This window comes from Solanum pennellii, chromosome 4 (genome assembly GCF_001406875.1).
Source record: "Solanum pennellii chromosome 4, SPENNV200".
Taxonomy (NCBI): Eukaryota; Viridiplantae; Streptophyta; class Magnoliopsida; order Solanales; family Solanaceae; genus Solanum; species Solanum pennellii.
In genome coordinates, this window is record NC_028640.1 from 71,898,812 (window position 1) to 71,915,239 (window position 16,428).

The 16,428-nt window shown below is 32.2% G+C and overlaps 2 protein-coding genes across 2 annotated transcripts; one reads left to right on the forward strand and one right to left on the reverse strand.

The window, feature by feature from the left end:
* Window positions 1-4,173: 4,173 nt before the first annotated feature.
* LOC107018139 (F-box protein At5g39450-like) lies at window positions 4,174-6,767 on the reverse strand. Its single transcript, XM_015218529.2, has 2 exons — window positions 6,520-6,767; window positions 4,174-6,197 (listed from the first exon to the last, which is right to left on the reverse strand). Exon 2 carries the CDS (start codon window positions 6,130-6,132, stop codon window positions 4,246-4,248), a length of 1,887 nt encoding a protein of 628 aa, XP_015074015.1. The 5' UTR covers window positions 6,133-6,197; window positions 6,520-6,767; the 3' UTR covers window positions 4,174-4,245.
* A 4,675-nt stretch (window positions 6,768-11,442) lies between these two features.
* On the forward strand, window positions 11,443-15,891 carry LOC107017544 (GATA transcription factor 25). Its single transcript, XM_015217722.2, has 8 exons — window positions 11,443-12,215; window positions 13,075-13,158; window positions 13,237-13,370; window positions 14,494-14,574; window positions 14,721-14,826; window positions 15,184-15,240; window positions 15,336-15,499; window positions 15,595-15,891. Exons 1-7 carry the CDS (start codon window positions 11,922-11,924, stop codon window positions 15,414-15,416), a joined length of 837 nt encoding a protein of 278 aa, XP_015073208.1. The 5' UTR covers window positions 11,443-11,921; the 3' UTR covers window positions 15,417-15,499; window positions 15,595-15,891.
* The last annotated feature ends 537 nt before the right edge of the window (window positions 15,892-16,428 follow it).

Sequence of the window (16,428 nt, forward strand, 5' to 3'; positions counted from 1 at the left end):
CTTGATCATCATTCAGCATCAAACCATATGTGTACAACAACATTCAATTTTTTATATGAGTGATTATACCTTTCAAGCTATTTATTTTACCTATTAAAAAAATTAGAAAGTTATCATTCAAATGAAGTTACCAAATCAAACGGAAAAATCTAGACTTAATAAGATTGTACCTGAAAATTAGAAGATATTTTTGTACCCACTTAACAATGGAAGCTTGTGTTGAATGACTAATATTGAGTATGTTTATATAGTGTAGTCTTGAAGATTTGTTGATAAAAACTCTTTGATATTCCTCAATTACTTAATTTGATCCCTTTCAACTTCTCATAATTAGTAAAATACGTTTCAACTTCTATATTAATTGAAACTTTATTAGTGTTCATCCTATTTGGTTGTTTCACACATAGTAATTGAATAGGCTGCTGAACTTCTCATTTTGCTCCTCTATTATGTAATTCAATATTACTATTTAATTAGATATTTAATTTATATTTTGTTTAAGTATTTTATTACCTTTTAATTTAGTATAAGGGCAAAGTAGTAATTCAACTTTACACTTTAGAGCTTCATGCTTATAATAATACTAGTCTCTAGGAACGTGCGTTACACGTGTGTCTTGTGTTATATAGTTCTAATATATCTTATACTTGGTACAACAGTTCCTTAATTTTTTTTAACATTTTAACAACAATTAATTTATATTTTACATAAGTAACGGTGATTATGTTTGCAAGTATTCCATACATGTTAAAGTTTGTATCTTGTGTAGAAAATATCACCTCTTTTTTATAGACACATACATATCAAGAAGTTGTTGCCGAATAAAAGTCATATTTCATGATGTACAAATATTGATCAACATATGTTTCTTTATGGTGGATAATGTATCATTGTCAATCTCATGGGATACACTTATAAGAAAAAAGTCTATATTTGTGATAGAGATAGTTAATTATTAATGGCAATAGAAAATTTAATCGATATATAAACATCCAATTGCACGAACAACTTTCTTTGTATGATTCAAGATTATGAGTCCTTTCATATGTAAATTTCAAGAAAATATTACTTAAATTATTTAAATATAATCATATTATGGAATATAATATAAGCTATCTATACTCACAAATAAGAAACTTGATATAAATGGTTGAAATATTTAAAATATCTTATTTAAAAATATTGGATGTACATCTTCAAAAAATGTATCCACTCAAAGAAATAATAATTTTGTATGAATCTAAAGTCTATCATTTATACTACTAAAAAATGTCATACATATCACAATTTTTCTACAGATTACATTATATTTTTGTGAAACGAACATCATATTTATCACTTACCTGATGATGTGAATGAGAAGTGAAGAACTTAAAATTGTAAGATAAAAAACTGAAACAGAAGAAAAATAAATAAGAATTAATAATTAGCAAAAACAAATCAAGAATAAGATATATATTAAAGAAAAACAAATACAAGAAATATCAAAAACTATATAGAGAGGATAAAAGTATAGAAATGACAATAGATTACACTATATATATATAGAGAGAGAGAGATTAATGAAGTTAACTATTCATATTCCTAAATTTCGTTTCTGACTCTTCAGCTTCTTTGAACCATTCCGAAATTTCAGTTAGGGGTAGAGTAACTGCATGAAATGTCTAAATCATTAGAAGCATTGCCCTCTGACAATAATGAGAAGGTCTCGAAGGTTTCTGAAGATGCAGGTGTTGGAGCTGATATAATGAGATTTGATGCACCTATTGTACCATTTAATTTAATTTAATTAAATATACATCTATAAAATTGAAAAACATCTTAATGCTAAGAAAATTGCAAATATCTTGATGCTTAGAAAACTGAAAATACTTTAAAGTCATATTGGAGGAGGTGTAACTCATAACTAATGAATAAATAATTAACTTTTCTGTTGGATTAGTAGTTAATAATTAATTAATATAAATACTTTATAATATTTTAATTAATGTAAGGGCAAAAAAGTAATTCAACTTTTCACTTTGATGCTTTCCACTTATAATAATTTACAGATATGTTAGAATGACTAAAATCTCATGGAAATATATATGTAAATTGTAATGAATAATCAAATGTAACAATTACAAAATTCAAAGACTNAAAACTAAATTAAGAAGTCTAAAAGAGTGAAAAAAAGACAAAAAGAAACAGAATATTTAAGTAAAAATACAATATAGACATTATTCTTATAAGATTGATGTATATAGATGAAAATATAAGTACAAAATTAGTACATAACTCTCTGAGTTTTTATCGACTCCTTTCATATCCTATCAAAATTCAAGAGTCTTCATCATCTGTTTTTACTATAAAATAAAAATAATAGTCTAATAATCTTGGTAGGGATTTCATGAGATAAAGAAATTGAATTTATATAAATAGAATAGAAGGAATATCAAAAGATATCTTAAAATTTTAGTTTAAATATTTGGAGGTTATGAATATTAAAAGATAGAGTTATGAATATTAAGAGTATAAAAGTTAAATAAGTATTTAGAAAATAATAATAAATAAATGAAGAATATGAAAAAAAAATTAAAGTTAGCAAACCATGTTAAAAGAACAACTAAAGTTCTTATCATGTAATTAAGCATTAATGAATTTAAATTTGTGAAGCTAGAGTCATTCTTTAATAATAATCAAGAGAACATTATCAATGCGCGTCTCCATTTTGTAGATTTGCACCCTTTAAATTATTAAATTTCGTTATTTATCATAAAGTATTATTAGGCATTTATGCTAGTGTATTCTTACTTTGATTATCAATATTATTTCTATCGTCATATTTTTCTTTCTTGAATATTTCATCATAGCATTTTACTCATATATTTTTTATAAATATATTATCAAACACAATTTTTTTTGAATCAAAGTTCTCTCGAAAACAAATTTTCTGACCCACAAAGGTTCCAATAACATACAAATATACGAATTCAGAAATATCCTCAAAAAAAAGTTATTTTCTTTTTCAGTTCAAAAAAGTACTTTTTAACACATAATCCATTTCCCTGTTTTCTTGTATAAATCACACAATTTTCATGTTCAAACTAACTCACATGTTAGTTGAACCATTTCTGATGCATTTTCTTTGGCACATACAGGGGTAGGGGTGGGGTGCCATACCAAAGTTTTCAACTCACAAATACTCATGTTGCATTTTATTAAATTAATCTTATTAGTGATGTATGGGGATAAAATCTCTTGATTTACTAAAATAGACAAGAAAAATGAAATTATGAAGATCAAGTAAAACGAAATCGGAGGTTGCCTTCTTTGTTTCTCAATTTTGGGCTAGCAAATTCAACCAGCTCTTTCCTAAAAAGATCCGCTCCACCTATCAAACTCACTTTTGAAATTTCTTTTTGAGACTCTGGATCTCACTATTTTTCGTTTTTAGGTCACACCTTAACCTCGTTAGAGAACTCTCGGACGTAAGAAACTCATGTTCCTTTCCAAGGATGCTGTTCCCACTTACCTCTTTGCTAATATTACCCTCTAACGCTACGTTAATATTCCTCCATATTTCGTTTGAACTGAATTACATCCACCCTAGAATTTATCAAGGTGCATGATTGCCCTTGCTTGTTTTTTTTAAAAAAAAAAAAAGAAAAAGAAAAGGCATTATGCCAATATGTTACAATAATTTAATCATATCAACCTATACATTTGCAAAAATATTAATTCCCAATGGAAAACATTAACTCAATCAATTTTTTCATAGAAGATAAGTTTACAACAAATAATATCAAGAGAAGGTGCAACCTCATTCCTGCTTCAAGGAAACTATAACTCTTTCATAATTAACAACAGCAGTTCAATAAATATAGAAATGGTATCCTCATTATAAAACTACAGAATGGTTTGAAAAAGCTTTATTCCAGCCCAGGAATCATAAATAGGAAGTTGAAAAATCTCGCCATACGCTACAAGCAGTTGAGTAACTTGCAAACCACGCACCTCAATCACCCTGCTGTGTGAATTAAACGAACTTACAAGTANAGCCCAGGAATCATAAATAGGAAGTTGAAAAATCTCGCCATACGCTACAAGCAGTTGAGTAACTTGCAAACCACGCACCTCAATCACCCTGCTGTGTGAATTAAACGAACTTACAAGTACAACAAACTTAGGCTGTTTTCCACCAATTTTTTTGTGGGTTTCGGCCATTTCTAGCAAAAGATTCTTTGCTCTTCTTGCATGTCATCCCTACGGATGATTTTGCCTTGGTGAAGTCAGACCGTTGGCAAACACGTTTGAATAGGACCTGGTAAGGTATGCAAAATTGGAAACCGGAGGTAGAGCAGGGATCCTTTCCCCCTTGCTCAAAACCTCTTGCAAATCGAGCCTCTGCAAGGCCAACACAGACCTGGACTCCTTCCATATAAAAGCAAGCATTTTATCATGGATTACAAAGAGTGAACCAGGTTTTGAACCAGGATATCGGAAACCATACCCGTTAGCAATACCTTCACCCATAAAAGCATGCTTAACATCTACAGGGTTGGAATCATGCCCATCGGTGCACCAAGGGAATGGATCATTCGAAGGCTCTTCAATATTTACTATAAACATAGCTGACCCATTAGGATGCAAGACATAATGTGTACCTTCTAATATCTTGGTCGCAATAAGTAGCTTCTGACCTTGGGACTCCTCATAAGACAGCAAAAGAAGAAACAATGCTTTTCCGGGCTTATCATCAGAAGGCCTCCCCGGGGGCCAACCAAAAGTCCCTCCCCATACACCAGCATATTCTTGGCCCACTTCTGGTGTCCGCATAGGCAACTTGTACAGAGCAAATTTACTTTCGTGCATATTTGGCCAAGCACGATAAGAGGATAACTTCACAGTTGAAGCATGTAATGTCAGCCCTATTGCATCACCTGGCTGCAGGAACTCGTGAAGCTGGGCATGCTTACTTCCGTGGCCAGAGGAATTCTTTCCAAGGAGATCACGTTTGCCATTGATAGAGTTTGACTTCTTGAGTATATATTTTAGACTGTGTTTAACATATCCAGCCAGTGACTTCCGACTACGACTCTCATGATCAGTAGCAGTTTGCGAGGCATGACAGCCACTTATCAGATCAAGATTCTGTCTGAACTCACTCAATCCGACAGGAGAAGGATGGAAAGGCAACTCCGAACCAGCCTTCCAGACAGTAAAACCACCACCACCATCGTACATTTGCATGAAGAGCAATCTCCTTTCATACAAGAGTTTCATATTCTCCCGTAAATCAGCCTCCTCTCTTCTCAAACAAGGAAATAATATGGCATCTTTAGCATCTGGCAGCGTTTGACGAACTTGATTAGTAACTGTGTCAAGCAACTTTCTCCTATCAACAAATGCAAGCCGTCCAAAGGGCACTGTTGTTGCGCGCTGTTCCGTTACCCTCTCTGACACAGAAACCCCATTATTGGATCTGCATATCTTCCGTGATGCCTCATTCTCTGAAGGATGAAGAAAACTCTTGCTGTGGAACAACTTACCCCCACTTGTGTACTGCTGAGGCTCAACCTCTAACAAAAGCACATTGCAAGTCCTCTCGACCTTCTTAAGCGAACCAGGATAAACATAGTCAGTTCCATTCTCCCTACCATGAAGGAAAAATGCAGCAGAGCCCTCAAAATCAGAAACAACTTCAAATACAGGCGACCACAAAATTGGACTGTCTTCAAGGCCTAATGGACCAAGTTCTTGGGGAATAATCCGACAACCAACCGCAGAGATAAAACCAGGCATAACATAAACAACATTGCCGAGTTCAGGATTTTGATGAACCCAAATACCAAGCAAAGGCTTTATGCTTACAAAGAAGTGACAAAGTGCCTTGTAGGAACAAACTCCCTTTCGCCATTCAATAACGTCCCGATAAGGAACCACCCCAAGCATTTCACATTGTGATAGCCAAACCTTCTCAGAGGCAGCTAAATCATGCAAGTTTCTACAGCATAAACCAAGATTACATACATCCCTTGGAGAAAGTGATCTACTTACTATAGCAAACACGTCATCAGGCAGTGATAAAAGCAAGCTAGATCCACAAACGTCTGGTGACATAGTAGTAGTAGTTGTACCACTTCCGCACATCTCAATTGGGATTCAAGATTTTGCTGTAACCTCCCAAATTCATCAAAAAAGAACTACAGAATGACCTGCCAAACAGCCCATCAAAACTCAATTACTCAAGAGGGGTAATCATTCACATAGAAACCTACTTTCTTAAATTGAGATACAAGAATTTGCCATAACTTCCGAAATTCATTTTTTTAAAAAAACTACAGAATGATCAGGCATCAAAACTCAATTACTCAAGAGAGAAAAAACCCTAACTTTTTTGAATTGGGATTCAAGATTTTGCAGCAAAAACTTGATCAACTTAAAGATATACAGAAATTGGGTAAAAGCACAAGAAAGGGGTTATAAAGCAAAGCAAGATCTAACAACCCATACAGAAAAACAGCAAAAAAACCATACTTTGTCATCTGGTTCCCACAGAATTCCACCCACTGAAAAATGAAATCAACTTTCCTTTACAAAATTGCTACAGATTGATGTGAATGTTGGACTTGGTGAGAGTCATAAGTCATCCACTAACCAAAACCGAATGAACAACTCGTATTTATTCCTGTGAAAGCCCATTAATGATGATGAAGAATGTGAGGTTTCTTTGAAAGAGACAAATAAGCAGCTTTTTTGGAATGGTATTTTAACAAAGGGATGTGACTGTGAATAATTGAAAGTGGAGTGAGTCTATGATTAGTTGATTAATTCAAATAAAAAATACTCCATCCGTTTAAAAAAGAATTACCTAGTCAAAATGTCTTTTAATTTTGTAGTCTTAAATATGCAACATAGAAAATTTAAAATATTGTCAATAAGAAAAAAAATCATTCTTTTTTGAACATACTAAAAAGAAAATAGAGTCATTTTGAAATGCAGGGAATATACATTCAACAACTAGTCAAATTATATATATAAAATAAACTTATCCTATAAATTATACTCTTAAGTAGGTAATAATTAGCTCGTAAATTATATTTACTCACAATTTTTTTACTATCTTTCAAAATTTAAGTAGCTATTTAAATATTAGATTGCTAAGAAATTTAAGAAAGACGATTTTTGTATTCTTGAAGACAAGGAAAATTTGCTTGATTCTTACTTTATTATTTTGCAAATGAGTGTAATGGTCTAATTATTATTAGACAAGTCCATAAATATTTACAAAATAAGCCATTTTTATCTCTACATAACTAAAAGATTTTAAGGATCTTTCATAAAAATTCATAAAATTCTTGAACTTATCATAAGAAATCTCCATATATCTCTAGAACCTTCTACTATAGACTAGTCTTCTTTCTATGTAAGCCTTCCGTATGAATAACTTTATGCCAAATAACGCCTAATTGACATGATGATATGGCGGTTGATGACACTCCGTCCACATTTGTGACCGAATGGATTCACAAGATACTCAAAATCGATGCAATGACTAGTTATGCTTCCATCAAGTTCATGTATGTACAAGTGTAGGGGTGTTTTGGTCGGTTTGAATCGATTATTGGTTAAACTCAAAATGAATTCAACTTATTTTTTTAAAAAAAATTATCAAAACCAAAGCAAATCAAATATAAAGTATATTTATCGGGTTTAATTGTTATTGGTTTCGGTTTAGTTATGCGGTTATTAATCATAGATAAAATAAAAGAAATAATTCATTCAAAACGAGAAAAAAGTGACAACAATCTATTTAAAATGAAAAAATGGTTAGAATGACTGATATTACATATCTTTCGATCATTGAATTTACTATGTAACAAAAGCTTAACAATTCATTATTTTGACTTAGAAGGAAGAGACATTGACATTTCAATCTCATAAACATAAATATTCTCACCTTGAGGATTCTTGCTTTCATAGTAAATTATAAATAAATTTTGATGAAAATACATACAAGGTCTTTAAAATTGTTTATTAAAATAATTTATTATGTATGTATATAATTATTAAATATATGTATATAATTTATTGGTCCAATTTGATATTTTTCGAACAAAACCATAACCAATTCAGATTGTGACATAGCGTCCTAATATATCATCCTCCATCTCAACAATCAAGTGGGGTGGTTGAGAATTGCAAGGGTCCACAATAACTGGTCGATAAAAAAGTCTCCGTCAATGCGTTAGCAACGAAATACAATTGTCTGTTACAGTAGTGGATATTGGTCATTTGGTGATAATGCAATACTATGATACCAAGAAACCCAAGTCAACCATTGTTTCAATCAATTAAAGATAACAGTCCGCTCAAAGACTTCTCGCTACCAAATCTATTGGAGCAATTTGTATATGCTTAGGCTTTATAGCCTCACAAAGATAATTATTATTTTCGCTTTCAAATAAGGATTGAGGGGATAACCCCTTCAAATTCAAAATTCAAGAGGTAAGTTTGCATTCGAGCCCTTCCCTGATTTACTTTCCGTCAAACCTCTTTGTGTCTTTTACAATCCATTCTTCGAGCATTATGCGCAGCCATTCGGCATTCTTATTACTTCCTCTTTTTCGACAAAATCATAACGTTCAGCAGCAGAAGCAGCACAGTCTGTTCTTGCTCTTGCCTTAAGATCGAGATTTGTGTTTGCAACAAATTTTAAACATATGGAAAATAAATAAACCATGCAAATAAAATATAAAGAAACATAATTGTATTGATTAAGATAGCGGGTACAATTCTGTTGATCCCTTGATTCTACTCTCTTAGGATTTATCTATTGATTCGAGGGCCGTTAGTGGTGTATTTCTCGAACTAGGATGATTTAGATTTGACATCTCTTTATGAACAAACCATCAATTTGTGGAGTATTCGAGATGTTGATCTCTTTATGAAATTTCCGAGATGCCTATTAAGAGAATTTAGTACCCTTTATATTGGCATAAATTAGGATTTAAGGTTGAATAGTCTCCAAGAATTCTAATTTGAGTTGACCACAATTTGTAGAGTCTCAATTCAAATTGAACACGTCTTGTAGAGTCACACAAAATTACAAATGCCCCCTGCTTCGAGGCTTGTCGGAGCGTAGACTTGATAAAACTCAAAGACGAGGATTGAAGTACTCATTCTTCCACCTTTGCAACTTCAAATTTTCAGATTTGATTTAAGAGAGAAGAGATGAAGGTAGATTTGGTCCCACTGGGCGTGCATATGGAGAATAAATAAACCATACAAATAAAATATGAAGAAACATAATTTTATTGACTAAGATAGCGGGTACAATTCTGTTGATCCCTTGATTCTACTCTCCTAGGATTTATCCATTGATTCGAGGGCCGTTAGTGGCGTATTTCTCGAACTAGGATGATTTAGATGTGACCTCTCTTTATGAACAAACCATCAATTAGTGGAGTATTCGTGATGTTGATATCTTTATGAAATTTCCGAGATACATTTTAATAGAATTTAGTATTATATATATAGACATAAATTAGGATTTATGGTTTGAATAGTCTCCAAGAATTCTAATTTGACTTCAGTTTTTTTTTAATCCTAAAAGGATTAGGAAGTAAGTAGTATTGTATGGTTAATTAAGGGAATTTTTGTGGAATTTATTAAAATTAGAATCCTGAAGTAGTTGGGTTAAGGAACTAATTAGACTTTTATGTATTGATTTTTCTGTCTTCCTTGCTTAGCAAGCAATTACGTATCTGAGTTTAAGTAGGACATGGATAAATATATATTGACAAATATCAAAATGGATTAGTAAAGCCAACCCCATCTAAAAAGGAAATACTGGTTTTTTTAATTAATTTGGATACATCTTTTAATTATAAGAAGTTTAGAATTCTAAAATTAATGATGTAAAATTTTATGTATTAAAATAAGGATAGTTTTGAAAGAATAAGATTAACTTTTTCATAACATCACTTATTTTGAAAATAAAATTAAGAAAAAAGAAAACCTAATTATTGATTTCTCCAGTAAATTTATTATTATGAATTATGATTATTTTCTTGTTCTTTAATTTTTTTTTGTTTTGTTTGTTATTTTAATAAGATATTTGTCTTAAATGTGAATATTTTAGATATATTACGAAAAAGGTTGAGGAATAAGATATTATTTTGAATATGACAATTTTAGATATGTTACCAAGATATATTCAAATAGCTAACTCATATTTTATGTAACTAAATTGAATCATTTTCTTTTATTGAGACAGTAATCTCAAATTAGGTTTCATAGTTTTTAATTTTTTTTAAAAATTAATTTCACAAATCAATTTTTAATTTGCGCCATCCATATCCAAAGTTGAGTGACTATGATAGGCCACTTATCTAAGATTAAAGGAGCATCTACACTTTAGAACTCACAAATATGATGATTCCCCATTTGAAGCATCAATCATATGGTTTGAGTCTCTTCTTTGATGACATAGTGTATGTACACTCATAACACATTCATCTCTATATTTTTATTTTTGCAATTTCTATTTGAGCACGAATGTTTTTAACTGATTAATATTTTGTCTCATACAACAAAGTAAATTTAACTATCAGTACTATGTATAACTTACTCCTTTTAAGGCTAGTGATACCTATTTATCATATAAAACTCGGGAGGCACAATTTTCATCCATACCAATAAGACGTGTGACTTCATCGTCAATCACTTCGTTTTCTTAGATCTAACTCAATATATTTACAACTTCTTTTTCTCTTTGAAATAATTATCTGTGAATTATTAAGTTTCGCCTTATGTGTTGTATCACTGAATTTGTTATATTATGTTATTATCCTGCTCAACTTGAATTCTTTAGACTTTGGAGTTTGTCTCTACCCATCCAACCTAGTTCTATGAGTTCCATCAACTATGTCACTTACAAGCAATATACAACATGATACTTTATATTGAACATGTTGTGAGAATTCATCTATCACCAAGATAAATAAAAATCACTTAAGCATGGATCACTTTTGCAATTTCATCTCGACTGGAAAGTGTTCTAAGTCTTCATCCATCTATCCACAATTCTTATTTGAGCTTGGACTCCATCATACAGGTCTTTCATCATCCTAACGTAAGTCACATCTAGCCTTTATGCATCTTCATAAGATTTCTGTGATATTTTGTTCTACGTACGTCATTTCTAGGTCAATGAATACTATAGGTAAGTCATCTTTTTCCTTTTTATATTTTCTTATTAGTCTCCTCACAAGATAACATATAACTTTTTGATTAATAATGTGGCATGAATCTGAATTGATTCTAAAAATGAATAGATACTCGTATCACTCACATTTTCATCACCTTTTCTAAAAGACATTACTGTATATAAGCTAATATAAACNTAACATATAACTTTTTGATTAATAATGTGGCATGAATCTGAATTGATTCTAAAAATGAATAGATACCCGTATCACTCACATTTTCATCACCTTTTCTAAAAGACATTACTGTATATAAGCTAATATAAACTGTACTGATTGTGAATAATATTACTAAAATTCCGATCAATTAACTTCTCAATTAAAATGTTCTATAAAGAAACTTCCAAAAATTATATTATTTCGTTAAAACATTCTATTATGAATTAAAAACTAAATAACCAAAAAAGAAAAAAAAAAAGCGCGAAAAGTCACTCGGTTATTTTCGGTACGGACGACAATTTTCCGTTAACCAATTCTCCGCGAATTCCAAAAATATCCCCACTTTCCCGCTCTTAACAAGCTGGTAAATCACGTAATTATCTCCAACTTTAAGGGTCAAATTCTGTTCCGTCACTCCTCAGTCCTCACACCCTTCTTCTCTTCTTCCATTCCCCTGTTTCCCATACAGCAGAAAAATGTCAGTACGAAATCGAAATTTCTATATAGTAAATGATTCCACAAATATGGTTGCAAAAAATGAACCGTCAAATGCAAGCGATGAATGTGGATATCCACTTTTCCGGCGACGGCGAGGAAGTTCCGGCGGGAAATGAAAAGGCGGTTGGAAATTTTCCGGTTGGATACGAAGGTCGGATGGACAGTGTTAAGGTCACGATGCCTCATCATACAGTTTGTAGTGCTTCTGATGTCATTGCTCTGCAAAATCGAGAGACTAATTTTGATCAACTCACTATATCGTTTCGTGGCAAAATTTATGTATTTGATGGCGTAACTACTCAAAAGGTGAGCAATTTTAAATATTTCAATTGTGTAATTTGTGAAGTGTATGTATAAGTTGAGGATCAGTATAAAAATGCTTTAAGATTTTATTTATTTTTTTAATAATTGTGGTGTCTGGGCTAGCTTTTGCACACCTCGACTAATTCTAAGCTGTTGACCAAGCTATGAAAGATGAGGAAGAAATCACTATGTTTTTGTCACGAACTTAAAATCTCATGATTATCAATCCAGTTGTAATAAGAGTTGTATGTACCTTAAGTTTATATATGACACCAACTAATTTGTAATTGAGGTGCAGTTGGATTGATATTGATTCTTTTATTCCTGGTAATGTTTGAGGATTTTTTTTCTATACTTCTTCTTTTTTCCATAGAGATTGAGCCAGTGTTAATGTGTTTGGTGTGCTTAAATGAGTTGAAATCGGTTTAATTTTGATCATTCAGATTGAAGAAAGCCAACCCATGCGATTAATGATCAGTGTTTATGGCGTATCCTTTTAGTTTGTAGCTTGATTGTCTCAAGGTTCAGGGCTTTTCTTTTCTTTAATGCAATAAAGGGATTATCTTTAGGGGTTTAGTGAGAAGGATGAATATTGATGATTCATATAAAAAATTCAGTTAGTTTGGATTATGTTGTAGTGGTAGTTGTTGGGCGGGGTTGAGAGAGGGGCGGTAGTGGATGAACAAGAAACTTCTTCATGAGCTTGCAATAGTTATTTAACTAATTATGTCTCTATTGGCTTTGTTTTTTAGCTTTAGTCTTTAAATGGGAATGGAAAACTGACTGTTGCATTTGGCTGGAAATTTCTTTAATCTGATTGTGAAGCATTAGGCTAACGAGTAACGATGGTTCATTATCATAGGTCCATTCGCTTTTTAAACTTTTGGGTGGATATGAGTATTCTCCAGGCACACAAGCTTTAGGTTTGTCGAGTGCAAACCAGAAGGTATCCTTTTTTTATGCAAGTTTCTTCTTTTGGTTTGCATATGCATTCTTGTAATATGTGGTGAATTTTTTGCCTTAGGACTATGTGGACCATCCAGTGCACTGTGCAGATCCAAAAAGACTTGAATCCCTCATTAGATTTTATGAGAAGAGGAAAAAGAGATGCTATGAAAAGAAAATCAGATATGGTATCCGCCAAGAAGTTGCGTTCAGGTAAATTGACTGATCTACTACTGCCTAAATGAAACTTCTATCTCCTCTTTTTTTGTTTCAATAAGAGTAGAATTTTAGCACAGCAATGAACTTATGCACAAGATTGCTCTATGAAATCAGGACTGATCAATTTTTTGGCCCGGACACCACTGCTATTAAAAAAACAAAGGCTGATCAAACTTACTCAACATAACCAAAAGTTTTTAGAATATATTGCAATCACATTTACAATTCAAAGCTTTGCACATAAAGTTTACTTGACTTGAGCTGGATAAGTTCTTCTGTTGACCTCCATGACTTGATGAAACCATTATCACTAAATTAGTCTCCATGAAACCATAATTACTAATTATGTCTCCCTTTTTCTTATAACATATGTGGGCTTGTGGCTATCGTCCTCATTTCTCATATTTTCTTATTGGGAAACCATGATTCTGTCTTTTGCTCCTAATTTGGATGGATAAATAACTCGTGCTGTATTTCTCATTCAGTTTCCTGTAATACACAACTATTTGATTATTACCTGAATCTGATGTTTGGGAACTTCTTCATTCCAGACCTTTTTCTCTTTTGATTTTGAGTTAGGAAAATAAGTAATCAAGAAGATAGTTTTGCTTGATTCAATTAAGTGGGGATGTCCATCTCGAGCCTAAAAGATTTGAACTGGCTATTTAATATGCTGGGAAAAATTCACTGATTTACTTCTGTAGGTAAAAAAGTGTGTTGATTGTGTAGATGTACTATCTTTAATCATAGTCAAATGGCAGTCTGCAACAACACTGGATTCGTTAAAAAGAATTGCTTTAGAAAGTTAACTCTGACAAGTAACACTCCTGATGAATATGCCATTGCATTCATTACGTGTGTTTCTAGTATGAAAAATGATGTGCAAGAATTTTATTGTTCTAAGAATTCAAATGCTGCAATACGATGCAAAACATTTACTAAATGACAATAGCTCTTGCACGCACACGCACACATATCTGCCACCTTCCACAGTTTCTTGTTCTTGTTTTAGCAGGTTGTGGAATGTCAACAAAATATGCATAGAAGGTTTAACAGCTGTTCTTCTATTCCAGTTTTTGATTTCTTCTGCTTACTATTCACATTTATAACTAATCAGAATGAAGCGTAAGAATGGCCTATTTGCTCGAAAAGGTTCGACTGGACCAAAACAGGAGAACATCCCTTCAGAAGAAACTCGGTATGTTTTCAAATATGAGCAATAGTTCTGCTTTTTTTCTTGAAGAATAATCTCTTCTAAAAATAAGTTGATTTGTATGGTTTGGTTCGTGTTCAAAACGTATGCAAAAAATATTTTGCTGATGTTGATGTTATCTCATTTCCTAGGTGCATCCATTGCGGAACTAGTTCAAAGGCCACCCCTATGATGAGGCGTGGTCCTGATGGCCAAAGGAATCTTTGCAATGCATGTGGCCTCACTTGGGCAAATAAGGTTGGCATGTTCAGCATCAATTATTCACTCATAGGATAGATGTTCTTTTCTTTTTAATATATTTTCACCTTTATACATCTGAACAACCATACATTATGTTAAATTACTTACATTTTGGTCTGTATGGAAAGAATGGTGTCCATACATTGTAGGACTAGGAACTACAAAGTGCTTGTCTTCCAATACCAAGTCGGAAAGCATAATCAATCAATCGTTACAAACTACCATAGAATGTTTTCTCTCCTATTTGATTTTACTTTAACCCACCTTTCCTATGTTTGGTACACGGCTCGTCTAGCATTCTTTGGAGCAATTTCTTGTATTGATTCCTTTACTTCTTGTCATATCACTCTGCAGGGGATAATGAGGACTCTCTATAAGGCATCCTATGACAATACTGAGCTCGAACTAGAGGTAATTGGTTTATTTTATTAGCAATCCTATATGTTGGTGTAAGAATTGAATCTTTCTAAAGCTCTTTTACACGGCCAACTTCTTAATCCACGTAGAATGAAGATTGCAATGAAACCAACTATGGAGCTCCTCAATGTTCCGCCTCTCATCAAGTTTCTTCATCAGTCTGCCAGTGATCTTGATGCCTTAGAAAGAAAGCCATACTATATCAACATATCTTCTTCTCATCCAACTGAAAGATTATATATACATACTACAGGTACATTTCATCACTAAAAGTTTCTCAACAACTTGATGAAACGATTGAGAACTATCACAAATTTTGTTCTTCTCTTTTGAACTTCATATTGACAGATTAACAGCTTAGCTAAAATTTGTTCGCGAAAGCTAAGGATCTCTCTCATGCCACTTGTATTTACGGGTGTTACTTGAAGTTCAATAGGAATTTGCAGTTTCGCAATCAAGACCTGATATATTAAGCAGTCTTTTTAATTCATAATTTGATCTTTTGACATATCCAACATCTAGATTAAGCTTCGTATTGACTTAAACCAAACATGTTTGAACCTTTTGTATATCGAACTTTGCCTCTTTGGATAATCATAATCTTATGAAGAATGATCATATTATCTATACTTTCACATGTGATGACTGATGTTCATTTTATTTTTGATCCTCAGCTCCCTCTTGAGGGGAGCCTTGAAACAACAATAAAATTTTCTGCGACCTACGGGTCATTAGTTCAAGTTGTGAAATTTGATTATTGCATTAGGATGACTACTTCACATAATGCTAGACAATGTGTTAAAATCAAAATCAATATATTTAGGCATATTAGTAGAAGTATGTTGGATGAAGACAGCAGGGAGATATTGGAAATGATACAGTATGTTTATTTTATTTTCAACAATATGGGGTTTGCATTCTCTTTGGTCATTACCCTCTAAAAAAAGTAGAGAAGCAAGTAAAAAACACATTTATCATTATATGCAAAAGTTATTTTAAGTGAAAGATCTTTGATTTATGACATGCTTCATTAATCAATTAGTTTGGTACGAACATGTTACATTTATTTTTATCTTTCTACTTTTTACATATAGTTCAGTCGGAGTTGCTCACAACTTCTTTCTAGTGATAGAAATGGAAGTTCAAATCCGTGTAAATCCTTCTTTCACACAGAAAAAAAAA

What these genes read in the sequence shown, in the direction of transcription:
- LOC107018139 (XM_015218529.2), bottom strand. Translation starts at nt 6,132, where the DNA reads ATGTGCGGAAGTGGTACAACTACTACTACTATGTCACCAGACGTTTGT.
- LOC107017544 (XM_015217722.2), top strand. Translation starts at nt 11,922, where the DNA reads ATGATTCCACAAATATGGTTGCAAAAAATGAACCGTCAAATGCAAGCG. An exon ending in ATGGCGTAACTACTCAAAAG is followed by an intron (nt 12,216 to 13,074) that starts GTGAGCAATTTT and finishes TCATTATCATAG; the next exon opens with GTCCATTCGCTTTTTAAACT. An exon ending in TGTCGAGTGCAAACCAGAAG is followed by an intron (nt 13,159 to 13,236) that starts GTATCCTTTTTT and finishes TTTTTGCCTTAG; the next exon opens with GACTATGTGGACCATCCAGT.